The sequence below is a fragment of the Syngnathus scovelli genome, chromosome 2 (assembly GCF_024217435.2).
Source record: "Syngnathus scovelli strain Florida chromosome 2, RoL_Ssco_1.2, whole genome shotgun sequence".
Taxonomy (NCBI): domain Eukaryota; kingdom Metazoa; phylum Chordata; class Actinopteri; order Syngnathiformes; family Syngnathidae; genus Syngnathus; species Syngnathus scovelli.
In genome coordinates, this window is record NC_090848.1 from 10,602,989 (window position 1) to 10,629,992 (window position 27,004).

The 27,004-nt window shown below is 42.9% G+C and overlaps 3 protein-coding genes across 3 annotated transcripts; 2 read left to right on the plus strand and 1 right to left on the minus strand.

Moving 5' to 3' along the window:
- Nucleotides 1-50: 50 nt before the first annotated feature.
- Nucleotides 51-8,500, plus strand: gpr137c (G protein-coupled receptor 137c). The gene is made up of 8 exons (XM_049753461.2): nt 51-428; nt 4,188-4,237; nt 4,365-4,472; nt 4,947-5,085; nt 5,269-5,415; nt 5,523-5,648; nt 6,034-6,152; nt 6,419-8,500. Exons 1-8 carry the CDS (start codon nt 51-53, stop codon nt 6,642-6,644), a joined length of 1,293 nt encoding a protein of 430 aa, XP_049609418.1. The 3' UTR covers nt 6,645-8,500.
- Nucleotides 8,148-14,371, minus strand: acp2 (acid phosphatase 2, lysosomal). The gene is made up of 13 exons (XM_049753462.2): nt 13,946-14,371; nt 12,585-12,680; nt 12,378-12,464; nt 11,721-11,781; nt 11,541-11,632; nt 11,370-11,468; nt 11,186-11,275; nt 11,029-11,112; nt 10,904-10,952; nt 10,461-10,549; nt 10,274-10,380; nt 9,842-10,017; nt 8,148-9,508 (listed from the first exon to the last, which is right to left on the minus strand). The coding sequence occupies exons 1-13, from the start codon at nt 14,030-14,032 to the stop codon at nt 9,366-9,368; spliced, it is 1,260 nt and encodes a 419-aa protein (XP_049609419.1). The 5' UTR covers nt 14,033-14,371; the 3' UTR covers nt 8,148-9,365.
- A 1,671-nt stretch (nt 14,372-16,042) lies between these two features.
- On the plus strand, nt 16,043-26,547 carry LOC125988346 (insulin receptor substrate 2). The gene is made up of 3 exons (XM_049753446.2): nt 16,043-18,839; nt 19,001-19,470; nt 24,409-26,547. Exons 1-3 carry the CDS (start codon nt 16,234-16,236, stop codon nt 24,411-24,413), a joined length of 3,081 nt encoding a protein of 1,026 aa, XP_049609403.1. The 5' UTR covers nt 16,043-16,233; the 3' UTR covers nt 24,414-26,547.
- Nucleotides 26,548-27,004: the final 457 nt, after the last annotated feature.

A 27,004-nucleotide genomic window follows, 5' to 3' on the forward strand; every position in this document is an offset into this window, starting at 1 on the left:
TGACCCAGTTTTGGGGTTCTCGACTTTGCTTGTGTTAGTCGCCAGCGGAGATGTTTTTGGCCGCAGAAGCGAGCACTTCCAGCTTGTTGAGCTCCGTGCAGGAGAACCCCGCGGGAGATTCCATCTCGCCAGCCTTGGAGCTGAGCCTCACCGCCGCGTACACTGTTCTCTACTCACTCCTCTTCGGCTTCGTGTACCTGCAGCTGTGGCTCATTCTGCACTACGGATACAAGCGCTTCAGCTATCAGAGTGCGTTCTTGTTCCTGTGCTTGCTGTGGGCAGCGCTTAGGACGACTCTCTTCTCTTTCTACTTTGAAAATGCGGCGCAGGCCGTGCAGCTGAAGCCGCTGGCCTACTGGCTGCTCTACTGCTGCCCGGTGTGCCTCCAGTTCTTCACCCTCTGCCTGCTCAACCTCTACTTTTGGCAGGTAAGCACTCCTTGCAGCCGTCTGGGATATTCCGTTTGTTTGTTCGTACATTCGTTCCTTTTTGCAGCTCCATCAACTTTATTGCTCACATACAGAGTTTGCAATCTGTAAAAAAACAGAACTGGTTAAACAGAACAGTCATTATGACTTGACAGTAATACATGATAAGTATGATCTGTGAAAATTTCAGCCGTCATCATTTTTTTCTTGCACAAGAAACCACCACGCCAGAGAAAATCTTAGTACAGTAGAAAAGCACCTTATTTTAATGCAATGTTGTGAAAACCCGCCAGTAATCCTGTATATGTCTAGAAATAAATTCAAAAAGCACACCTGATGACGCACCAGGGCTGCGCAGAGGGGGGGTGACAAGGGACATACATCCTCCCATGTTTCTTTTCCCCATCTTTATTAAATGGGCATCCAAACATTTGTGGCTGAGCAATACAATAGACTCGTGAATCAAGCACCAAAATCCTCTATCTAACAATCACGCCACGCCTCCAATCCTGCCTTCTCAAACTATTTGAAAGATTTATGAACATAGAACATTTATTTAGGGACATCAAGGCAACTTTGTTTACATAATACAGTTCATTAAAAGGTAAGTCAATGTGCTTTACTTCTACATCATTTCAAAGCATTTAAAATCAGAACAACTAAAGAATTAAAAACGAAATACAGAAATATGAAATACTTTACTATAATGACCAAAGCTCAAGCGACAGATTTAGAAAGTGTAAAGAGCTCGATCAATGGCATTTTTCAATTCGCACTCGGGCCTGACCTCACCTCTGTTGGCCATTTCCGTGCAGCATAACAGCTAAATACTCCTCCACCATGTCTGCTTTGAACTCTGGACTCCACCAATTGTCCCAAGTTTGCAGACCTCAGAGACCTACTAGGTTTATATTCTCTTTGCATTACTTTAATATTGAGGACCTAAATCATCCAGTGATGTATGGACCAGAAACATACAACATAATCACTTGAATAGAAGTTTAGCCTTAAAATCCATCCATCCATCCATTTTCTGAACCGCTTAGTCCCCACGGGGGTCGCGGGCGTGCTGGAGCCTATCCCAGCCGTCATCGGGCAGTAGGCGGGGGACACCCTGAACTGGTTGCCAGCCAATCGCAGGGCACACAGAGACAAACAACCATTCGCACTCGCACTCACACCTAGGGACAATTTGGAGTGATCCATCGGCCTACCAAGCATGTTTTTGGAATGTGGGAGGAAACCGGAGTGCCCGGAGAAAACCCACGCGGGCCCGGGGAGAACATGCAAACTCCACACAGGGAGGGCCGGAGGTGGAATCGAACCCGCACCCTCCTAACTGTGAGGCGGACGTGCTACCCAGTGCGCCACCGAGCCTTAAAATATTTTTAGTATTTTTTTTCAAATAATCACCGGAAGTGCAAGTAAAAAGGAGGGATATTGTATCGTAGCATTGTAGAAAAGAAATTACAAGGAGAATGTGTTTTTTTAAGTCAGATAGACCAAAACAATAGCAAATAATATTAATGGATTATTGTAATAAATTTGATTATTTTCTTTCCTGCTGTCTCATTAAAATTCATAAAGCTGCTTCAGCATTTGGTATTAACATGTAAAAGACACAATGTAACGTTTGTTTTGTTGGTGGCTTATAGAAAAGACATGGGTATAATGAACCCAACCAAGCATTGGGTGAGTCACAGTTTTTAGCAAAGAGCTGTTTGTGTGTGTCTGCACAACACCTCCACACTAGTGATGCTAAATCTGCCGCTGAAGGAATATTCCCTCAAATCCCAGTGAAGCGGGGAAGAAGTAATGAGGCTGTTCTGACTGGTCACATGACATCTGATCAAACACTGTGGCCCATGAGATAATCCATTTTCACAAGCGGTAAACTGAAGACTTTGACTGGAACTTTATTGCTTTTTTAGTTACTTGGTTACGCCAGGAACAGATATTGGCCTTCTGTCGACATAAATGTTATGTCAGGACCGCATAAAAAAACGCTGCACGGATTTAATATGCTTTCTCTACGTACATCACCGGCATATATTTTTGCTGAGCCGAATTGCTTAAATCTCTGCTCTCGTTCGACGTTAGCCACTAAGCTAATTCTCTCAAATTTACAATGGTCTGGAATTAGTTATTTTAATGTTGTGATATCATAATTTAAAAGAAATTATTGGAAAAAAGTAAACCACAAATGTCAGCACAAAGGGTTTTCTGGTGCACCAGCCACACAGATTTTCCAAAAGCCCATCTGTATATTTGATTGTTTGTTGGAATAGTTAGTAGTCAATGCACAATTCATGTTATTGGAAACTTTACACAGGAATGGCAATTTAGGTTTTCCAGAAGCAAGCAACAACTGTTGCTAAAACACACTTGGTTCATAAATAGGCAATAGTTGAGCCTTGTTTTCCAAATTAAAAGCAGAAAATGTGCAAATGTTTACTTTTCTATTCAACACAAAAATAAGTATTCTTAAATATAGGACTACAAAAATCTGAGACTATTTACTGTTGTGAGGCTGGACCTATGAGGATTTGGACAATTTTAGGCTAAACACGGTCCCGAATTAAATAATCGATAATAAAAAAACATCAATTCATTTTAAACAAAAATCACAAATCTCTATCTTTTTCTTTTTTTTTTTGTATGCTAAAATCTGGCATTTGAACTGGGAAGTGTAAACTTTTTGTAGTCACTGTTCCGATAGATATGCAGAGAAAGATAGTTGAAGACACTGAGATTCACATTATATTAGAATTTTAAAATGAGTATAGAGTACATGGACACAGGAGGACACTTATATTGATACATTACATAATCTTGTATCATATTCTGTCCCTCCCCTGTGTGCAAAAGTGAAACCGCGCAAAGCCCCATTGCTCTGCTCCATGGACTTTGGTGTACGTACACATCTTCCATTTCCACACCACAGGCGAACGAAGCCACTTTAAGCAATAAAAGCCTCAAGCTGCAAACTATATACTGTAGCTACTTATGATTTACTTCTTCACCTTCCCTTCCGTATACAAGTAATGAATTGTTCACTGTATTTGCAGCACAAAAAGACACATCTAGGATAGATGAACCTACAGTTTTTTGTGCTTGGCCCAGTCGCCTACTTTCGAGGTCGACTTCTGACCTACATTCTGACACAAAAGGCAGATTGTTTACACATATGCCGTTATGCAACATGAAAAGTCAGCAAAGACAACGTTGAGTGAGCTCACCACACAAACCGATTGCAATAGTCGTGGAACCCTAAAAGGAATGAGCAGAAGAGAAGTAAGCAGTTTAAGTATCATTGAAATACACTTTTAGTAGGTTTAAAATTCCCGCTTAGCCTCTGTAGACTGATACAGAAAAATACTCCACAACACGCAATATTCATCTCAAGAACATGTACTAAGTATAAGGTTGCTATGACACCTATACATGACTTAAACACTGAGATGGTGATTTTTGCTTTTGGAAGTGTAACACATGTATGTTAATTTACAGTTGTCTAATTAGGAGCTGTGTGAGCACATTGTAAATCCAATTTATTTCCACCTCAGACTTTAGTTTTGTACAGCGGTGCATGTGCGTGTTCATTTAATTACCCCAGGAATGTCCTGAGACACTGTCAAGTTCACATAGCTCTACTAAAAGAAGGGAACGTTTTACTTCTTCTCCTACCATCTTCTCATACACGACATTTCAGCACCTTAAGTGTTGGTATAATAATACTTTTTCCCGTGTATTTCTTAGGTGGTGTTCAAGGCTAAAGCCAAGTATTCCCCAGAGTTCACCAAATACCGGTAAAAGTTTGTTGAAATATAAATATTTGCGTGCAGCTGTACCTAAAGAAGTGTCCAGTAAATGTATACGTAGAATCAAAATTGAAAATACTCTGCTATACTGTTTTTTACTTGTGTTTTTCTCCAGGATTGCACTATCATTGCTGTTCCTGTCCCTCTGTATATGTTTCCTTGTGGTGAATTTAACGTGTGCATTATTGGTGCAAGGTGCTTTGGAGCGTTCGGAATTGCCAAGGTAAGTGATAATCTTATATTACAAGTGAATAATTAGAATCAAGAATATGTATTGCTTTCCAGAGGTTCAACGTCTGTATCGTAGCAGACTTGACAAAACTACTCACGCTTTTTACCTAAAAAAACAGAAGCTGTTTTTACTATACCAAGTGCTAGCTAGCTTGTTTCAATCAAAACAACACATTCCCGTACTTAGCTTATTTATCAACGTAACAAAAAAAATGCAAAATTTACAGAGAGTTGCCAATTTGGAGTAAAATACATCATTCGCAAATCTCTTGGAACGTACTTGAAAACATTTAACAGGATTTAGATTTTTGCATACGCCAATAAAAAAGTACAGATATTTGTGTCAAAGGAAAAAGTTGTCAGAAAGTTACAGACACCAAGAATGTAGTAAGCCACCTCATCTCACCCATAAGTCTGATCTGGATAGTGAAAATGACTAAATGTCTAACAAGTGACTTGTGTTTAGCGACAGGAGTGTGAGACATGCCGTGCTAGCCCGCGTCTTGATCAACGACAGTCTGTTTGTCCTGTGTGCCGTGTCTTTGGCCATTTGTATCTTCCGCATTGCCAAGATGTCCTCTGCCAATGTTTTCCTCCAATCCAAGGTAGGGGAAGATGAAAACAAGCTTCACACACAGCTCGTAGCTCACAATTATGCATGTTTTAAAAGTTTGACCGACCGGGTACATCATCATTGTGTCATTAGCTAGCTAGCTTTAATCAATGTAGAAAATGAATGGCTGGCATGCGATGAAGATGTGTCAAATATACGTATCGTTTTTCTGTAGGGGACATCGGTGTGCCAGGCGACAGCTGTGGGAGCGATGGTGATTCTCCTCTACACGTCCAGAGCTTGTTACAACCTGGTGGTGGCGCTGTCTCCGCTGGGCAGACCTGATTTGTGCAATTACAGCTGGTACACAGTTTCCGATCAGGTGAATAGTCACTCCTCAATTTGGGGAGGCGTAGCAGTAAAAGTTGTAACATCAGAATAAACAGGGCTTATCACAGCTCACTGATAGCATATTTTTGTTTGTCCTAGGCCGATGTGCTGAAGTTCAGCGACGAGGCCTACATGGTGTATGGGATTATTTTGTTCTTCTGGGAGCTAGTACCTACCAGCTTAATGGTGCTTTTCTTCCGAGTCCAGAAGCCCAAACAGAACCTGGTAAAGTAAAAACTCATTACAAGCAGTTGTTTCTTTTGTAGCACACTGAATACATTTGAGTGAGACATGAAAAAATGATGGAGAAATCAACTGTTCAGCTTTTTATTTCCGTGTATTCACATCAACAAAACTTTGAATGAATACCTAATATTTAAGAGGTGTGCATCTCTCCAATAAAAGGTGATTTTAATAAGATACTAAAAAACTGAAATCATCTCAATTACCTTACAAATTTACGTACAGTACATAGCGAACCATGATTCTTGGTGTACTATCTTGTTCTGTTTTCATTCTACAACCAAAATAAAGGGCGTGACCTTACAGTACCAACTCGTTACAAAGGTAAAAAAAGATGATGTAACACAGCAGCTTGAATGTGTGCCAGGTTCCCGCAGGAATCCTCAACAGCCACACATTTGGCTCCAGGGATTCTTTTTTTGACAACCCAAGGAGGTATGACAGTGACGACGACCTGTCCAGAAGCAACAGGGGCGATCGGGCCAGGTGCGAACACACACACACACACACACACACACACACACACACACACACACATACAACATTGATCCTCTGTGGTGTGTCTATGTAATTATGTCATTATGTAATTATGTCATTATTTTGTCAATTATGTATTTGTTATGAATTCGGGCCCCTTATTAAAATACACATTACAACATGTTCAGAACAGGTTAAGATCATTAGTTGATTATTTGTTCCGGCACATACCCAGTCACACCGTCTCTACCATTCACGTGTACTATGTCATCCAGCGTGCCCTCCTCCACCGCTCAACCCAGTTGCGTGTCCAGTTGGTACGGCTCTATCCAGGGTAATAGGGCTCCGTCGTCAAGCCAGCCAGCGCCCTCCACCACAGCCCCCCTCCTGTTCGCTTACGGAAACATCCAGAGTACCCAGCACCATCACCACAACTACTACTCCACCCCACAAAGTCACCACCACCATCACGGTTATTATCACTCCACCCCTCAGAACTGAGCAGATAAAGCCCTTTCATTTTGGAACCATTTGCCACCCCCGAAGTTTGAGGACCAAGGATCTTTTGATGCGAAATGCACGATGCTGTGTGCAGATTGCGGAGCAGGAATGTAGCACTAAAATCTCTGACCATAATCCTCAAGGTCATGCTTTAATGAGGGTTTAAAAACAATCGTCAGTGTTGATTTTGGGATCAATTCATGTGAAAGGAACAAAAAGGACACTCGGACGAACTGCTAAGCTGAAATGTCAATAGACGACAGATCTCATCCAAGGTTCAACTTTAACCAAAGTGAAAAAGCTTCGTTCTATGTCTTTGTAGCTGTGTGTCCAGTTTTTTTTTTTTTTCATTCCTCAGCATTCACACCTAATTTCTGAGTGAATAGCAATGTTGAGGTTTGTAAGTATGAGTATTATTGTTTTGATAGTTTGGTGTATTACTGTAACACTTTGGATATGATCCACACATTCGTTTTCGCTTCCACTTATCCTCAGAGGTCGCGGATGAGTTGGTGCCTATCCTTAGAGAATTTGAGAGAAAAGTAAGGCACGCTTTGGACCAGTCGCCAGGCAATCACGGGCCATTTTGGATGCCCTTTGTGAAATGTGCAGAAGTTTGACAGCACCACTGCGGAACATGTGGTTAGCATGTCTTGTCACTGCAAGATGCTAACTGTGGCTAAATATGCCAGGAGAATTGGACTAAAAAGTTCAATACACCCGAACTTCACGTACCGCTAGTGAACCCAAGTGCCAGTAGTGGAAGTAGTAAACACTTTCAGAATTACTGCTCAAAATGACCCATATGTGTGAATGATTGTTTGGCTAAAGCTAAACAGGATAAGCGGTAGGAAATTAATGGATGGAATAACCAGATCAAGATTCCACCAACACATTACGACTGAACAATCGACTTATAAATGGAAATATCAACGCCACAAAAGTATATTTGCACCATCTATTGTGGATGTCACCGAAATCGAGTATGAGATTGTTATGGTCCACAGGTTGGACAGTTTGGCCAAAAATGACCGTTATAAGCTTTGCTGCAACCTTTTGCACTTGGATGTGTTGATCCTCTGAAAGAGGAAGGAGATGTCTCTCTGCCGTCACGTCAGTCTCATACTTAACATTCCTTTTGGAAAAAGTTTGCACAAGATAGAATCAATGATGTATGTATGGAATCATTTGCATGTTTATTGGTGAAAGTCAGTATGTTTGTGATCTGAACAATGTGGATGCTTTTATATGATTTTTTTTTTTATTCACCATATAGCTTTACTGATTTAACAAATTTGTACTTTTTCATTGTTTTCCGTTGTTGGGAATTTCATTTGTTTGGTGTCCAAAACCACGTTAACACTTTGTGCTAAATCTCTGAATTAGACAATTGTAGGCCTCTATGCACCCCCGAACTTGACAAACAGCAAGTGGAATGATTTTGTTCTAGGCTTTTTTTGTTTTTCATAAAGATATAAACTAGAAAAAAAAACATTGCTCGCATTCTCAATCCCACCCATTGTTTATTGTGAAAGGTGATCCCAAGGGAAATTCCAGAGACGGAATGCTTGTCACAAATATGGACCCACAAGTTTAAATTCAAACTCCTGTCTAAGCTGCTGCCAGCGTGTTCTTAAAATGCGGTCAGTCTGCAAAACATTTCTTGTTGCGAATTGAGGACGCTTTTAGTTCCATTTATTGACATGTGAAAGTTGCTTGTGCAGTCCATGGCTCTGCATCATCATACAACAAGTCAACATTATGATCCAGTCCCTCGCAAGAAGTTTTTAACTAGGACCATACTGAATGTAACCTGTTTTGTGACAGACATTAAAATAAGCAATGTTCAACAAAAAGTCGAACCATCGTACTCCCTTACACACAGATTTACATCACTGTGGACTTAAGGTTAGAGAGGTTAAATTTAGCTACATTTAAAAAGTGCAGCCAAGAAAACATGGGTGGCAAAAATAGCACACAATCATTTAATAAATCTGCTTGAAAACAAACTACGCCTGACTGACTAGTAGCAGTCACTGTCATTAACATGAAGTGATTTTAAATAATGAATTAAAACATTACAATTAAAACCAACTGCAGCAAAGAGAAAAATAGTATTGTTACTACCAGTTTGAAACATACTGAGCTAGCAAATATGAGCAACTCATGATATCAAACCATTTCATTTTTAAAGCAAAAAGCTGCTCAGATTTTGACAATTGAAATAAAACAACAATTCACAAACATCAGAAAACAACTGCAATTGTTTTAAGGCAGAATGGTTATGTTTTGGTCATTTGACTTTTGATGATAAAACACTTAGCAAATTCAAACAATTAACAGCAAATTCAAACAATAAACACATTTGCAATAAATGTAGCCTCTCCAGATATAAGAAGCCTTCAAAGTAAACATTCTTGACTTTGATTCACACAATTGCACCCAATAGAAATACCATTGATCCCATCAACTTGGATTCTAGAGGGGAAAAAAAGGTATTAAAGGGTAAAAAATCTCTCCAGTCCATGTATTTGTCATCAAGCCAGCTTTGAAACATTCATAAAAGCTGTTGACTAATACAAACAAAACAGCCAATGTGTGTTAAAAACCAGACTTGAAGCTCCAAAATAGGGGTCAAAGTTCATCATGGGCATCGTCATCGTCGCTGCTGCCCTGAGGTGAGGCGCTGCTGAGCCTGCAGAGGACCACCTTGCATTTCTGTCAGGACTCCTCACCCCCCTCAGGACCAATCTGGCGATAGCCCTGGTTGCCCAACGGCTCCTTGTGGCGAACAATGGACAGGAAGAGGATGATGATGAGGACCAACAGCAGGCAGCCAAACACCACCAGAGTGATGATCACCTCTGAGGGACGGAGACGGACGACAATGAGTAACCTAGCCGAGATGGCTATCATCTGGCGAGTACAATAACAAAGGAAGGAAAATTCCACTCGTGCAGTTTGTTTGCGGTTCAATATAAAAAACATACAGGACAGTAAGTGTGGAGTCAAAACGTGTCTCCCGATGAAACTTCTAAATCGCAGTTTTTACATTGCAGATTGTGGGTGTGTAAGTGAAGGACTGTCGCTAGCATGAATTAAATTTGCTCACGACGTTCTAGTTCGGTCACATTGTTTCAATATAAGGGTTAACTATTTGACACCATTGTTCTTGTGTAGGAGAGTGAACAGCTCACCTTTACTGCTCCCATTTGAAGGCAACTGACACTCCTTCTGTCTGTCCTCAGAAATAGACAACTTAGTAAGTTTTACAAACTCCTCCAGGGGGCACTCTAGGGTGCAGCCTGGCAACTGAAGCGCATACGGCTCAACCCCGCTGTCATTCCGGTAAAACATAGACACTGACAGAGACCTGGGGGGGGGGGCACACAAAGCGGAAGGTTAGTTGTATGTCAGGTTTTGTGTTTGACTAATCATGCCCAGATTTGAAACCACAGTATTTTAGGGAAACCACAATTTAGATCAGTGATTCTCAAACTTTTTACACCGACAAAAAATACTTGGCTCACCACCACGACCAACATTAAAATGCACAGCCTTGTCAAACATTCATCAAAAAACAAGACAGTCAACATTCTTACACATAGGAACGCAAAAGAAAAAAGTACCCGTTGTCATCTGAATGTAGCTCAATCATGTGACAGGAAGCATATGGTGGTTGTCTGCCATTGAAGACGTTCAAGCTGCCCTGCAGAGCTGCCACAGTGGTGTCATGCTGTACAACACATTTAAAACTTCAGCCAACACAAAGTGAATCGCTCTCCAAATGCACTACTTGCATGATATGCATCTCACCGCAGAAAGCATCATCATTTTCAGAAGCTGACTTTGCTTCGATGAAGCCACTCGGGAAAGATTCTTGACTATTTCGCCCAACAGGATCCCTGAAAGACAGAAAACAGAAACACGAGGTGCGGGATAAGTCAAAGTTTTGTTCTCTCCCTTCTTTGTACTGTGGCAAATATATGCCTGTGAGTCTTCCTGTCGAACTTTACATCTTCAAATATGCGCTGCTTCAACAGCAATGCTATGTTTGCCATCCGCAGCGTTTTACATTGTTTAAGCTAGTCAAATTTCCTGAGGCCAATGTTTGTACTTGCTTTAAAACCCACGTTTTTGAGTCGTTTTGTTTAGTTAGGCGGTAAGCGCCAACAGCGAGTGTCAATAAACAGCTTAAAACGGTTTAAATCGTTAATCATCTGCTTGTGAAATGACGTGAGCGCAGGCTTAACACACACCTCCCTGCAGCCGACTCTTCTCCTGCTGTTTGTAGACACCAAATATAACCTAGAAAGATCGGAGCATACTCGAGTTACAAGTAGTTTGTGTCTCAATGGCTTTAACTCCAGAAAAGAGTTTATACCTGGAATCCAAAGTCTTTCAGAAAGTGGAGCCTTTCCCAAACAGAAGGAGTCACCCAATCTGGAGCTGACTTGTTATGACGTGACTAAGAAACACACCCAAGCACACTTTTTGTAGAGGCAAGATGACACAATGGAGTGGAAAATGCAAGTATTCACCTCACAGAAGAGGGTGTCATACACACTCCAGACAGAATCCACACTCATCGACTTGAGTCCCGTTTTATTCCCAACCAGTTCTATGATGTCCTGGATGAAAGAAAAAAAAAACAGAAGAATTCGTTTAATCGATTCCAATTACGGTCAATCTTATTGTGCGTAAAAAAAAGGAGGGAGTGGAGACCCGGTTAGCAGTTGTGATGTTACGATATTCTTCCGTTTGCTCGGTTTCACGCATGAGCTCTTCGAAGCGAGGGCAATCTCTCTGAGGAAAGGACAGCAGCTGGAAAATATAAACACATTCAATCGATAAGACAAGGAATCACATTAAAGGGCACTATGTTTTTATATCTACCTTCTCTTCGCTTTGCGGAACCGTGTGGACGGGGATGGGTTGCCACTTGATGTTTGGTGAGAAGACCTGCTCACCATTGGGGGGGTAAAGACCTGCAAAGGGAAGGAGGCTTGCTTACAATTTTAAGTCCTAAAACCTACAAGTCAACATTTAGGTTGAAGCGTTTACGGGGAACATTACCGGCAAGGTTGGCCTCGGCGCTCATCAGGGTACGATCGTAGTCTGTGCTGCGCACTGAGATCTGAGGACACAAGTAAGCAAAGCCTTTCATCGTAAAAAACGGCCGTCCCCGACCTTATAGGCACCACGGACAGGATTAGCGTCAGACAATAGTTTCACGAACCAGCTTTCAAGGTGTGGCGAATGAATACAACAAAAAACATAAAATGATACGACTGGCATAAAACAATGATATTGTGGTGGAAGTTTGTCACAATATATAATATAATCATCAACATTACTCCACTGTGTATTCATCTGCAACAACTCAGCTCAAGCAGCCAATATAAACCACTGGAATCTAGTTAGTTATAATGTGTGACATGTAAGTTTTGCCTGAGGTAAACCCAAGTGGTATGTGCCAGAGGTACCTGTTAAACTGGTTGCCTTTTGGGTTTTACGACTCCCCGGACACTGAAAGAGTGAGCGGACTATGGCTATCTGATGGCAGGCTAACATTCCAGCATTTTTGTAGATGCAGTTTTAAAATATTATATTATATATAATTTTATAGTAATATCTTTACTCTAAAGTTTGATCTTTTTCACCCGATTAAGATGGAAATGACATGATCTCCTCTGATCTCCAAAACACCTGGTCGCCTATCTAAAGATTTACCTCATGTCGGACATAGCTTTCGTTAAGAAAGCCGTCATAACGCTTCCTCAGAAACTGGCCCAGCTCCAAGTGCTGCCGCATCCCTTCCTGAGGACAAACAAAACCACGCAGTGTGCCGTTGGAAGGTGTGCACAGAGCCTATAGGATTACCAAAGTGATGTAACAAAGGGAATCATTCTCAAAAAAGAATATATTTTATCTCCAGACCTGTGATAGCTGTCCAAAGCCTTGAGGCCAGGCACTCTCTTGGTATGGATCTGTAGGATAGGCTTTGACCGGTGATCTGTCGCCATGTCGAAACAACTGCAAGACAGGGAAACCGCGTGTCACACTCAAATGGCCCCATGAGTGGTTTACAAAACCCTTATCTTGGTCGGTCCTGTTTCGTACAGTCATTCTATCAGCCGCGCCCCCACCGTTCACCCACACATGAAGTTTAGTCTTTGAGAACAGCCAGGGTGTCAGTTTGCGTTTTCGAACGCAGAGTCCGGTGGACACAAACGAGTGGGAATGAGTATATCATGTTGCTTTTGTGTGTTAACGACAAATTGAATTGATTAAAAAAGGCGACAATGTTCAAAAGTCGATCGTTGCCGATGGGGCTTGTGGGGTCATCGCCACCAGAGGCGGAGCATTATTTTGTGTAGTCTCGGTCCATTTCTGCAAAGATCAATTATCATTGGGGATAATAGAGGTAAAAATGCATCCCTTGCAAATAACCCGCCATCGAAAACTGCCCAAATAGTGTGTATACTACTGGTGTTCTTATCTGGTCTTTGATCTTCTCTGTCTTTCAGAATAAACTCAGTAAAAACATGTGACCTCTAAAATCAGCTCACAATCATTAGCCGGAGCTAACTAAACTGTTTGAAGTGGGGTTGGGGGCATCAACTTTTGCTGAGTGGATCTTCTCTCTGTGAGATGTTTGATGCCATGGTGTTAAAATGGCAAATTATGACTGGGTCCAAAAAAATTCCAATTGTCACTTCCCTGACAGATTCTGTGTCTCTACAGCTACTTCTACGAGTCGCAAACATGACACGGGATTTTTTTGGGGTTGCCCTAAGTTTCAATACATAGGAAGTTTTTATGTTGACATATGACAGATCTCACTTCACATAACCGAGGTACAAAATACTAATTTGAGGCCACAAATTAGCTGTAGCTTTGCTTTTGGGGGAGTTGGAGCTGGGGGCGAGTTAATAAACGTTTTGTAAACCCTGGCATTGGAAAGAATTTTTAGCCACAAGAATTTAAATACGCTTGACAGCGAGCCATGTTGCCGGAGGACATCGTGCATTGTGTTCTCTCGCGAAGGCGCGCGTCATTTTTTATTCCTACGTCTAAATTCTTCAAGGGAATAACCAAAGTCACAAATTCGCTATTTTGCGCCAGTTATTTCTTGGCAAATGTGCGCAAAATATCCATATTCCCTGGTTGAATACCCGACACTTGACACATATGAACATCTTACGTTTACGCTATATTTATATCGTGGCAATATATTCACCCTCCTCTCGAAATTTTTGCCTGGCGCGGATCCCTCACAGAGGACTAAATATGCTCACCACGGTTACGTATTCCAGTTTTTTCTCCGCTGTGACTTCCCCGCAGAGAGCGCCGACCGTTAAAAGCAGTAGAAATCTGGGGAGCATGACAAAGTCGTTACAGCCGAGCTTTTCCTTCAGCAAACCGAGGCAGCTTTAGCCAAACACTATGCTGTTACGTCACGTGACGACGCGAGCGTTACACACGAGTTATACACGTATAGAAGGTTGTACTTTGCCCCGTTGCTAAACTGCGACAGCGCGTCCGCCATATTAGAAGTGTCAGATTGTGTCCTGTTCACAAAATAATCTCTCTTAACTAATAAAAAAAAAAAACGTAGCAGCATAGACGAAATATTTACGGCACAAATGTAACAGACTATTTCCCTTAAATTTTGCGTGCGGTCGTGGGGGACCAGCTTCAAGCAAGTGTTCAACCTAACCACACAGAAAAGTATGGCAGACGTCAAATATATAAGCCGCGTCTAATCTTTGGCGATCAAAAACTAATAAACGTCAATTTATTTACGTTTGCTTAATGTTTACTATGATACCAAATTCAAACCCCCTTACAGAATCTTAACGTCATATAAGGTCGACCTTATACGACGTTAAGCTTCTGTAATAGATCTATTAAACAAACATAATTCTAATGGCTAATGACTATTATTCACAATAAATCTGTATTAAAGGAAATTGTCAAAATGAAATTTTAAATCACGCTCGCCCTAAGAAATAATAATAAAATAAAATACAGGACCAAATTCAACTTTAATGTAGTTCCAGCATGTGATGATGGGTTTTATTAACATTGTCGTGCTTAAATTACCACTGGACGTACATGTTTTGATGTTAACATTAACCAAACTATTCTTATTAAATCTAAACAAATACATTTATTTTTTAAACAAAATAATCTAACCGCTAGAAACGCGAATGTGCAAAAATATGTATTTTTATTTACTTCACACATATTTTTTTATTACGCAATGCAAAAATATGCAATTTGACAATATTAGAAAAACTTTCGGCGTACATTGTTCCAACTTCTCAAAACGAATGTTGACTGTCTCAAGATGTCTCATGACTGGTCATGTGATGCCAGCTTTTGTTTGTGTGTGACATTTGGCCTCTGCGTGGTCTGTTTTGCAAAAGTGTTGATTCAACAGGGTTAAGCCTGATTGCAGCATATGTTCAACATTCTTTAATCGATAAGCAAACACATAAACACCACTCTGATTTAGTGACACAATACTGTTAAACACATTCAATCAGACAAAAAATGGACCAGAGAGATGAAAGAACCACTATTGTTGAATTTGGTTGTAGTAAATCTCTGCTTAATTCGCAGAAACATATGGCTCAGACATTTTAAATCCTTGATGTCCTACGCACTTGCCAGTTGTTTTTCTGGCGTCATTTTACACCATCCAATATTCTTTTTGCTCAAGCTCGTCCACAGTGTAGCTAAAAGTCCAGAAGATGGCAGCATTTCTGCACATTGATGGCTCCAGTACAGCGAACTGAACCCTTTGACACATTCATCCTCCCTTTGATGTGAGGATGTTGTGTCCAGCAGTAACGTTTATGACGCATGATACGCAAGCTTAACTGTTGCTATTTACGTTTGGAACTATTCGACGTTTGTTGCTCTTTTTAGATTGGATTACAGTTAAAAGCAGTCAATGATAACCCGGTTTGCTGCCTGGGAAAAAAAATGTGTTGTGTTGCACAGAAACGAGATGAGAGGAAGAATCCCTGGTTTAAAAATACGCCTTGACTTCGCTTATGTAACAATTAGGACGTCAGGGTTGTTTACAAGTGGCAGTGCCTACTAAATGCTCATTAATAAAACAGGGTTAATGTTGCAAATCGTCAATAATCCAAACATCAACCGATATGTAATTGCTATAAATCTATTTAGCTATCATATGGCAGAACTTTCATTGTGTTTTGAAGACACGTTTCATTGGCTGTCAACGGATCTTGTTTTTCTTTGGAAATGGGGGTAAGTACAAGGGGCGGGGTTTGCAGTGTTTGAATTACCGGCATAGCCAATGAGAGGCCTCGCAGCTGGTTGATGGACAGGCACGCCCCCCTATGACTCAGTGTTCTCCTGTGGTTTTAGCGCTGCGCGTCACATGTTGTTTTTCTCCACAACGGGATCAGTCATTCAGTCCTCTTGCGCGCACTGTTTTTTAACATGAACGCAGCGGACACGTCCGCTATGGATTAAATGAAAGTAGCGTCGTAATATCTTTAATTTTGCTTTTTGGAATTGAGCGCATTTTGATCCTCGGTCACGAGAGATGGCAAGTCCTCCGGGGGTGGCGGGACACCTGTTATCTAATGGCGTCAATGGCGTAAAGAAGTGCGGCTACTTGAGGAAGCAGAAACACGGACACAGGCGCTTTTTCGTGTTGAGGGAGCCCGCCGATCGCTCGCCAGCTCGGCTGGAGTACTACGAGAGTGAGAAGAAATGGCGGAACAAGGGCGCCGCCAAACGGGTGATAAGTTTGGACTCCTGCCTCTGCGTCAACAAGCGAGCGGACGCCAAACACAAACATCTTATCGCCCTCTACACCAAGGACGAGTACTTCGCCGTGGCTGCGGACAGCGAGCAGGATCAGGAGAGCTGGTACGAGGTTCTGACTGACCTCCTCGCCGAGGGAAGGGTGTACGACAGCCCCGCTTCCACCTCCTCCCTTGTCGGCTTTGAGGAGGCCAACTATGGACTCGTCACCCCAGTGACAGAGGCATACAAGGAGGTATGGCAGGTCAATTTAAAATCCAAAGGTCTGGGTCAAGTGAAGAATCTCACGGGAGTCTATAGGCTCTGTTTGTCCAGCCGAACCATCAGTTTTGTGAAGCTGAACTCCGAGACAGCCGCGGTGTGTTTACAGCTCATGAACATCAGGAGATGCGGTCACTCTGACAGCTTCTTCTTCATCGAGGTAGGGCGATCAGCAGTAACCGGGGCTGGGGAGTTCTGGATGCAGGCGGAGGACTCTGTAGTTGCCCAGAACATCCACGAGACCATCCTGGAAGCTATGAAGGCCATGAAAGAGCTCTCAGAGTTCAGGCCCAGAAGCAAAAGCCAGTCAGCCAGCACCACCCCCATCTCTGTGCCCACGCGGCGCAATCTCACTAACTTGCCCCCAAGTCAGACGGGCCTGGTGAGGAGATCCAGAACGGCCAGCGCCGCCGCCACATCTCCAGGAAGAAAGTTTACATCCTGCCGTGTGAGAACCTCCAGCGAGGGCGACGGAAGCGTGCCGCGGCCCGTGTCCATGTCAATGCCCGTGAACGGAAGACCCGCCAGTCCGAATGTCGCCGCTCAACTCAGCAGATCCAACACTCTGAGCAACGGGCGCACTTGCAGGATGCTCGAGTCGTCCTTCAACCTGCATCACAGCCTGTCCATGCCAGGTTCCAACTCCCCTCCCGCCGCCTCCAGCCCCATCAGCATGTCACCCGGACAGAATCTCTCCACTCCCAACAAGGCTGGACAAGCTTACAGTTGCAGCGGGTCGCTCGGCGACACCAGCTTCATGCTGTGCGACGATTACAGTTGCAGTCCGCTTGAAGCAAAGTTCCTCCCCCTAACCCGCAGCGAAACCCCAGACTCCCTGTCGAGCACCCCTTCATCCCGTGACATGAGCGACACTTGTGGCTACATGTTCATGGATAAAGGTTACAGGAAGCGAACTCACTCCCTCACCACGCCACGTCCTCAAAAAGCCGTGACGCCGCTATCCTCCGCATCCCTGGATGAGTACACGCTCATTCAGGCCCGCGATGGACACAACTCTCATTCCGCCTCACCTAAAGTCTGCTACCCAGAAGATTATGGAGACATAGAGATTGGCTCAACCAGAAGCTCTAGTAGTAACCTCGTTGACGATGGCTACATGCCCATGACTCCAGGCGTGGCGCCGCAGTCCGGCAAGGTCGACAACTACGTGCCCATGAGCCCCATGTGCGTCTCTGCACCAAAGCAGATTGTGAACCCCAGAGTGCACCCTCACGGGGCTACCAGCAGGGGTTACAAAACCAGCTCCCCTTCGAGCATCTCACTGGAGGACAGTGGCTACATGCGAATGTGGTGTGGCTCCAAGTCCTCCACGGAGAGCCCTGACAGGCATGGTGAATACATGAACATGTCGCCCGGAAATCCAGCTGCACTCCAGACCCCCCCTGACTACTACATGGGTTTGATGGCTGGAGAAGCGACATCGGTGAGGCCAGTGTACCAGCCTGGCTCCCTCTCTCTCCCCGCGAAAGTCCAAGGCTCCAAGAATGACGACAGCAACCAGTACGTGTTGATGAGCCCTCAAAGTTCCAGGCAGAGGGCGGCAGATGCCGACTACTATTCCGTGATGCAACCTGCCTCGGCCCAGGACTCGCAGCTGAGCCCTTCGACCGCTTCCCCGGCCAGACACAACCTGACCCACAGAGGGAGGCTCGGCAGGCCCAACAGGCTGTCCCTGGAAACTCTCCGGACGCTGCCTAGCATGCAGGAGTACCCAGTGCCCGGTGAGCCCCGCAGCCCCGGAGAGTACATTAACATTGACTTCAGCGGCACCCGAATCTCTCCGCCTTCGACCGAGTCCACAGAGAGCCAGTCGTCATCTCTGAGTTCTTGTGACGACGGTTCCAGGAGGCCCTGTCTGACTTCCTACATCAAACTCGAGATGGCCCTGCACCAGCCCAAGGAGGCTGATGCTCTTGCTGCGGCGCACCCAGACGCACTCTCCGATCTCTCCTTGTGTCCCCGGTCGGAGCAGGACGAGCTGTACCATTTGGGTGGCCAGAAACAGACGAGAGAAGGCCAAGAGGGGCATAATGACTATACACAGATGACGTTTGAGATGACCAACTCACCCCCGCAGCTTGTTCCTCAAGTTTCAACAAGGTATGTGTGTGTTCCTTTTTCCCTTGCTTCAGTTATGATCAAAGCTCAAAGAAGTTCAACATGATGTAGGAATACAGACAACGCTGAAACTTGTCTCTTGTGCTTTGCAGAGGTGTCTTTTAATATTGAAGGTCTGTTGTTTTTGTTCTGGCATCTCTCAGTCAGAGCAGCAGAGGACGGAGGCATTCCCTGGAACAGCCGGCTGTCCCAGAAGGAATCGGTGTCTTCCTCCTTGGGGCCGCCTCTTCATCCACACTGGACCCCGACTGCTCGGCCAAAGTGATCCGCGCCAATCCGCAAGGACGTAGACGCCACAGCTCGGAGACCTTCTCCTCCACAGCCACCGTGACGCCCGTCTTCCCTTCGTTCGCCTGCGGCGATACCGGCAAGAGACACAGCTCTGTGGAGAACATCTCCTCGCGGAGCAGCGAGGGCTCAGACGAGGAGTACGGCAGCCCTGTGAACCGGTACCCAAACAGACTCAATTACATTGCCTTGAACCTGCTGGACAACAAATGTGATGATCTGGATGGCTTCAAACCAGTTAGCAGCTGCAAACAGGGTATCAATGGATTACACAGCTCGCCATATGTCTGCTTGGGCTTCAAGGAGTCTGCGACTACTGCCAAAGGTGAGACCTTTTTTTTTTTTGGTAGCCATTGGCAATCACTATTACGTGATTCAAAACCGTTGTATATAACATGCACTTTGAATAGTCTGTTAATTTCACAGACTGAACATGATTATTGTCTTTAGCTTGTTTTGAATTGACAAGGGAATGCCATAGAGATTTACAAAACCAGATTATGGAAGAATTTGATTTACAAAAAGGAACCATTTTAACTTGCTTATCGTCGGTAGGCCGTACAAATTCTCTTGAACCAAGGTCTTTGAAGGAAATGACACAATTACATTAAAGACAAGTTCATTCGTGCATGTCAAATGATAACAAGAAACTCATTGCGTAAGACCCTTCCTTTTGAATTGCCTGGCAAGGCACACCCACGAAGAAAGCGGATCTGGAGGGCACGCCATTCACCACGGCTGGGCCTCCGTTCAAAACAAACCGTCCAATCAAATTTGTTTATCTGCAGTGACATCGTCTATTCATTCCGTCCATCATTCAAAATGGAGAGGCGATAGTTTGGTTTATTCAGCATTAAACTGAATTATTCTTATTCCAAAAAAAGACGTGTTTTTCTCCGGCATCATGTCCGCTTTTCACTGATTGGTTCGTTCATTACTGACTCAATCTTCGGCAAAGCGATGAACCGAGATTCCGAGGCTCCCTTTCAAACTGAGCCGTCCCACGTCAAAGCAAATCGTAATCCCGCTAAATCGATACACCCCACTTTCAAATGGAACCCTCCTTGAATCATAACGCACGTATCAAATCCTCTTTTCTTGGAGGGATGCACATCCCGAATAGCTTGTGAGCATAATCTTGGCATGTTGTTACAATTTCTGCACCTTGGTTATTTTGTCAATTACATACCATGTAAACTATGTGGTTCAATCCTAGCATTTACTCCAAGTAAGCAAAGGCAACACGAGGCTGCGGTGAAACGTGACCGGTCCGAGTACAGTCAAGTAAACAACCCTGCGAGAGAGTGACGCTACTTGCATGTGTTGCCTTTCACTCACTGTACCGTTTATACATAATTCCTAAGAATTTTTTTTTCCCCTCCAAAGTTAATGGTTATTTTTCCAGTACATCAGTTATTCAAGCATTTGAAACAAATTGGATCAGATTTACAATGAAGAATATCTCATTGATAGTTGACTTTTCTATCAAAGCTAATTCCAGCTGTTGTTTTTTTTTTTTTTAGTTGGCTAGGCATTAAGGATGTGTTGCACATCGACGTGACCTCTATGGACTCCCCGCCATATGATCAATAGCGTGTTCCAAAATATCCCAACGAACAAAACAGGCACGCAGGCCAAATGTTGTCGTGAAATTTGAGCTCCGTGCACTGTGAGCTCACATGTTTCTGCGAGCACTCAAAGGTCGGAGACAGCGCGTGGAGCTTTGAGAGCTGACATGTGAGATCTGGCACGAGTGAGTGTCTGTCCTTGAAGGCAAGAAGGGGAAATAACAAAGTGGTTGTATTGCTATGTGGCTGGCAGGTAATTGGATGTCACCATATTCCTTTTTATATTACAAGAAAGGAACACTTGTGGCAGGAGGCGACTTGAGCAGAAAATACCTTTTTATTATAGCATAGCTGTTGTATTACTCTGCCGTCACGAGGAGCTTTAATTTGTCCGTACAAGTTGACGATTGATTTAGTTATTGAACAGTCATTGATCAAACCAGAATGGGATAAACAAAACCTTGAAAGTCTTCATTTTATTCCCAGCACATCTACATAAATTGGAAAACACCATAAGAATGTATATCTATATTTTTTTTTTTATCAAATAGATCCAACCTGGGGATTCATCGGGCTCGACTTAATCTCTTACTTCAACGTATTTCCTGACACCAATTTCTATTTTCCTATTTAGCCAAATTTTAGACTCCATCTTATGGTATTTCTGGGGATTACTGTAAAAAGCTCATGCAAATAGCTTGAGGTTTTTTTTTTTTTTTTTTTTTTTTCCCCCAGCAAGTAGCCCGAGGATAGTTTTGTGATTGGCTAACCACAAACGGGCAGTGGTTTAGAAACACTTCACAGATTTCCTGTGTTGGTTTTATTTGATTAGGCAGCAAATTAGCTTGCTTTGAATTAATTGTGCCTTTTGGTGGTGATATAAAGCCACTTATATGACCTAAGTATGTTGCTTTAAGACTTAATGCGGCATAATCTTAAATGACACAAATGTGACATGTTCACTCTTTCCATGATTGATAAATCCCTTGTCAAATAAATGTGCAACAAGTGTTGCACCTACAAAGTAAAGACTAACATTTCAATTTTGAGCATGTGAGGCTTCTTTTCTATTTATGTCCGGGATGTTCAGAGAGTCACTTGTTTTGCTGCCCGGCTGACGTGATGCAAGGGCGAATGAATGCATGCATAATGAGACGAGAAACCGCGTGCAAAAACACTGCCCTTCTGCCTCATTAGGCCCTTCACTTAGCACAAGTAAGCCAAGCAGAGGTGGGAGGGGCCGCCGCAGAGTATTGTATGCTTTTCGGAGAGGCAAGGCGAAAGGATGGATGTTTGCTCTTTATCTACCCAACCCTCGCATGCAACGGCAAACATAATGACTTGTTTACCGAAGAGTCCATCCGACTGCTGCGTAAAATGGAGCCAGGTTAAAGACTGCTCTGGCTCACTTGTAGACGTCCCAATGGACTATTCTTGTGACCATCAAGCATCTCTGCTGACGATTAGTGAATGGAAATGATGGCGACACGTGATGACTTCAAGTATTCTACCTAATGACCCGTTGATTAATGGAGTCATTTGTTGCCACTTCCAGTAAACTAGCTCCTTTCCAAAGCTTCATGGTGCACTTTTCCAGTTGCCCAATTAGCACAGCGATGACCTTAATGGCGTTATCACGTGTTGATTTGACTGCCATCTGCTTTCACTCGTCATTTAAAGAATAGTAGCTTGCACAGGGGCTTTCCAAAGCTCCATTTGTCCCACGCAACAAAGCTTGTACCTTCTTTTACCGTCAAATACTCAACCGTTGGTCTGCTCATGTCAATGCTTTGGTCATGACCGGCACGCCATCTGGCACGCCTCCAGGCCAAAGAGAACATGACCATTCCGGACTCTGGAAATCATCTGGAAGATTAGCAACAGTCGTGCCCATCTCCTCCTAAATCCCCCCCCCCTTCTCTGTCAACGCTTTTCACGCAGCCAGAGTGGTTGGTGGCGTCATCTCAGGAATAATAAGCCAATGGTTGGCGTGTTTTACTATGTTCCGGACTTGATCCACTAGCACAGAAACAAGAGACCTCTGAATGCTAAATTTAAGATGAACTTTAACGCTGGTCCATGGATCTGGTCTGTTTAACGTCCACATTGGGCACTTTTTTTTTTGGGGCACACCTTTCAGATGAAAGCACTAGCAGAACGATCGCATTGGTTTGTTTCCAACAGCACAAGTCACCCCAAAGGTGCCTCCACATTTATCGTTGGCGCTCTTAACGTCCATCCCAGATGGTGGTTTGTGAGCAAGTTCAATGTCTCCCTTGCTTCTTTTAGAGTCCACACAGTGAGAAATTCAATTGTAGCAGAATGTGTAAACACGGTTAAGAAAAGTTGCTTCTCTAATTGGTCAGAAGAATGTAAACAGGAACATTTGCTGTACAGACTAGCGAGGGATAAGCGACTTAAGAAGCAAAAAAATCCACACCAAATGATCCCAAACTGGCAGTAATTCTTGTTATGTGAGAAAATTCAAAGAATTAAATGTTCATAATGCTACAGTGGCATACTCTAGTTAGAAATAAAACTTCTGCCTTGTTTTTGATTAACACCTATTGCGCTAATGAATTTTAAGGTGTTATGGTGATACTTGGGGAGCTAAGAACCACCGATCTAGTTGTCTACATACAAGTCACTAGCAAAAAGCTGAACGAAGAAGCTCGGCAGGCTACAGATTGAGTTTAGAACCATGGCGCTCAGTTAATTAATTGGTTCGCAACTGAAACGAGGGGAAATGACCTAGAGTTTGGTTCAAACCAACCACTGGGTAGTCATATTAGTGTGAAAGCTCCCAATTGCTTTTTCATCAACCCACCAAACCTCTGACAGGAAAAAAAGAAGAAGAAAAATGGACATGTGCTGCACACATGCGTATCCAAATGCATTAGAGCCACGTCACCTGATACTGTATACTGTAGGAAACAACCATGCATGTAATGTAACACGGCAGGCAAAGTGTGTCACATTTTCCAGCGTGGCGGGATAAAGTAGGCTGGGATGTTCCAGATAGACGCGTTAGCTGCTCGATTAGTGCGTGGCCAGCGTGATGCCAGCCTGGGCTCCAGATGAGATTACATCCTGCGCGGGACAAATTAGACAGCAGGCCTTGATCAGATGCTGCCTACTGTGGAATCAATGCATGTCTGGATGCAAGCTTCTTTATAATATCAGCAGATTTTCTTCATATCCACTCTATATAGGAACATATTTAATTGCATTGATTATTATCATCATTATAGAATTAATTGAGTCTACTTTTAGTCAAGTCCTGCTGACACTCTCCCACTTTCCCGAAAACGTAGTGCTTCATACCATAGTTTTAATTAGTCATCCTCTGCTCACTTAGCGGCCGTAGCATCTCGACAATATGCGCCTGCCCTTCCCCCATCGCGCTCCATCCCGGATTATGTAATTATGACCGTTGGTGAAATGCTTCCGAGCTTCACCTCCATGCTCGCTAGCGTTTGCGTGCTTCTCTTGGAGACTCAACCGGCGCAACACGAATGGAATGGACATTCGAAGTGGACGTGGCTAAATTAGAAGCTATGATGGTGTAAAATGTGGTGTCCATTTTTTTTTGTCTGAACCATTTTCAACTTGAGTTTAAATAGACTACCCGCGGTTGAATTGGTGCTTTATGTGAATTGTATGTAACGTATGGTGTTGTCTCTTGTTTCTTCCAGATTGAAGCAGTCTCAACTGTTCCTGTGATCAAGGTGACCCCTTTTACCTCGGCGACCTCAAGAGATGGCATGCAAACCTCGTCGCTACATGAAATCACACACACACATGCACGCATGTGTAAAGTAGGCCACCATTTATGCATGTTGGGAACTAGCTAAGGGTACGAAGAGCGTGTGTGTGTGTGTGCGCGCGTGTGTGTGCGTGCGTGCGTAATGGAGCATCAACTCAGTCAGTGAACACTGTTCCCATGAAACCTGACTACCAGGAGTGTGAGAAGTACACTGAGTACAGAACTATATTTGATGAGTTTATTTATTCCATCAGGACGAATGTTTAATGGGTCCCGCCCAATGCCTTAAATGTTTTTATTTTTCTCTATGTTTTCAACAAAATATGAGATAATATTCTATTGGCGTATGTCTGCCTGTGTTCTATATTGTTATTCGCTTGGCAACGTAGTATTACTTAACAAAGGTACAGTCAAAGTATTTTCTTAGTTTGCTATTTATTCTCACAAGTTTATTTTTTTAACCAAACTTGAGAAAATATATTTCTAAATACGCAAAGTTCTATCCGAGGCATTGGAATGCACTGCCCTTCTGACCTTCCCCCCCCCCCCCCCCTCAGTCAGATGCTTGCTCCACGCATACGGGCCCCGGACCGTCTTGCTATGTTGCCACCGGAGGCTAAAATGTGATTTGTAGAGAGGAGGCTGGAACATCTGGCATCAGCATGGAAACTCTCAGGGGAGTCTGCTGTGTGGAAAGTTAGACTGAAATACATACCTATCTTTCTATGAGGATAGGCCAGTACAACAAACATACTTTGCCAAATACCCCTCCTGACCTTAGCTTTGGGAATACTCTTATATAATTGTAACGATACAAAGGCATCTCTTTATGTTCAAATATCTTTACGCCGCCACACAGATGCTATCTGTTAGCTCGACTTTTGATGTTTTGCATTGTGCTATTATGACTAAACGGACTTTCCTAAGGCAAAACTACGCGCTAGCTTCAAATACACAACGGGTAATTCTCCTGTTTTATGCTTACTTTCACAGTAAATTATAATTGGGAGTGGCATAAAACAGCTTAAAAGTCTTTAAAGAAATGAAATGAGAATGACAAAATGGAATAGGTGTATTTGAGAGCTTTAGGAGAGTTGCTTCACTGTACGGTCTATGCGCATCATTCATCTTTGCATTAGCATCAACGCTAACATTACAAATCGCGCTACATGTCACTTGTTTGCACCACATACTAAAATTGTAATACTGTTTGTGTTCATTAGCGACTGTCGCTTCTGACACAGCGTCTCACATTAGCTTAAAAGTGAATGTCACTTCTAAGACCTCCATTCATTTGATCCATTCACAGTTTATTCAAGCGGTAAATATTAGATGTCAGTCCTCCATGGTATCATACACACATGCCGATTCCACCTCCACACTTTCAGGGTACTGTAGAACGTGTAAACTTTCAGGTCCCAAAATATCAGTGAGCCGGCGACAGGTTTAAGTGAGGTATATGACATTCAAGCTGTATACCATGACGGTACTGGTGTTTGTATTTATTAACTACCTGGGTGTGAATATGGTGTAAATAGACAGAGTTTAAGAGAAAACTATTCTACTGAGAGTCCTGAGAATTAATAAATATAGATTTTACCTGTGTTGTATACACTATATACAGTATTTATGTCAAAAGATTTTGGCTACCCTTATTATTGCTTTCAGGTTTTACCGTGTATCGTATGCTTTCTCCTTCACTGTGTAAAAGCGAAATATTTTAATATAAAAATCAGTTGCCTTGTTGACACTTAACCTAATGGTATGCAATAGTGACATGAATACGATCTAGTTTGTAATGGTGGAACCAAATGTAACAAACGTCTCCATGGTTTGCTGCTTTTCCTTGTTAATTTTTTTTCCCTCCTCCTCTCCCAAGTGTTTTTTTTTTTTTTTTTGTCTATTGTGTCAACGTCTTCCATTGTACATACAACGCTATGCTCTTTCTATTGTGACACTCACGAGAAGTTATTTTAACAATTTATGGATTCTGCGGGTCATTTGTTGCTTTGATCTGTATAGATTGTGCATAGTGACCTAAATAAATCATTTATTTACACCAGTACAACTGCTTTCATTGTTTTGAGCTTTATGATGTAACCCTCTAATTATAATTTAAAAAAAGGAAATTTTTCACTTCATCATACAGTGGATTTAAAAAAAAAAACACCCTTGTTCCCATCCCAGGTTTTTGTGATTCAAAAGCGACAAGGCTGAAATTATTTTTTTCTAAAATTTTGCATTGATAATGTGACCTTTAACCTGAACAATGTAATCTTTTTTTTTTTAATCTTTCCAAAAAATGTGAATTAACCGGTCACATTCAAACTTGGACTCAGTATACACATTACCACTATTTAAGGTGCCTCAGATAAGCCCTAAAAAAAAGTTCAGATGTCTTTTCCGGAAATCTCTTTTGCTTTCCTGCAGCCTAAAAGTTTTGTGCCAACGCTGACTGCTATTTGGAAGTTTGAACTGTCCCCAGTTCTTGCTGAAGCAAAACAAACCCAAAGAATGAAGCTGTC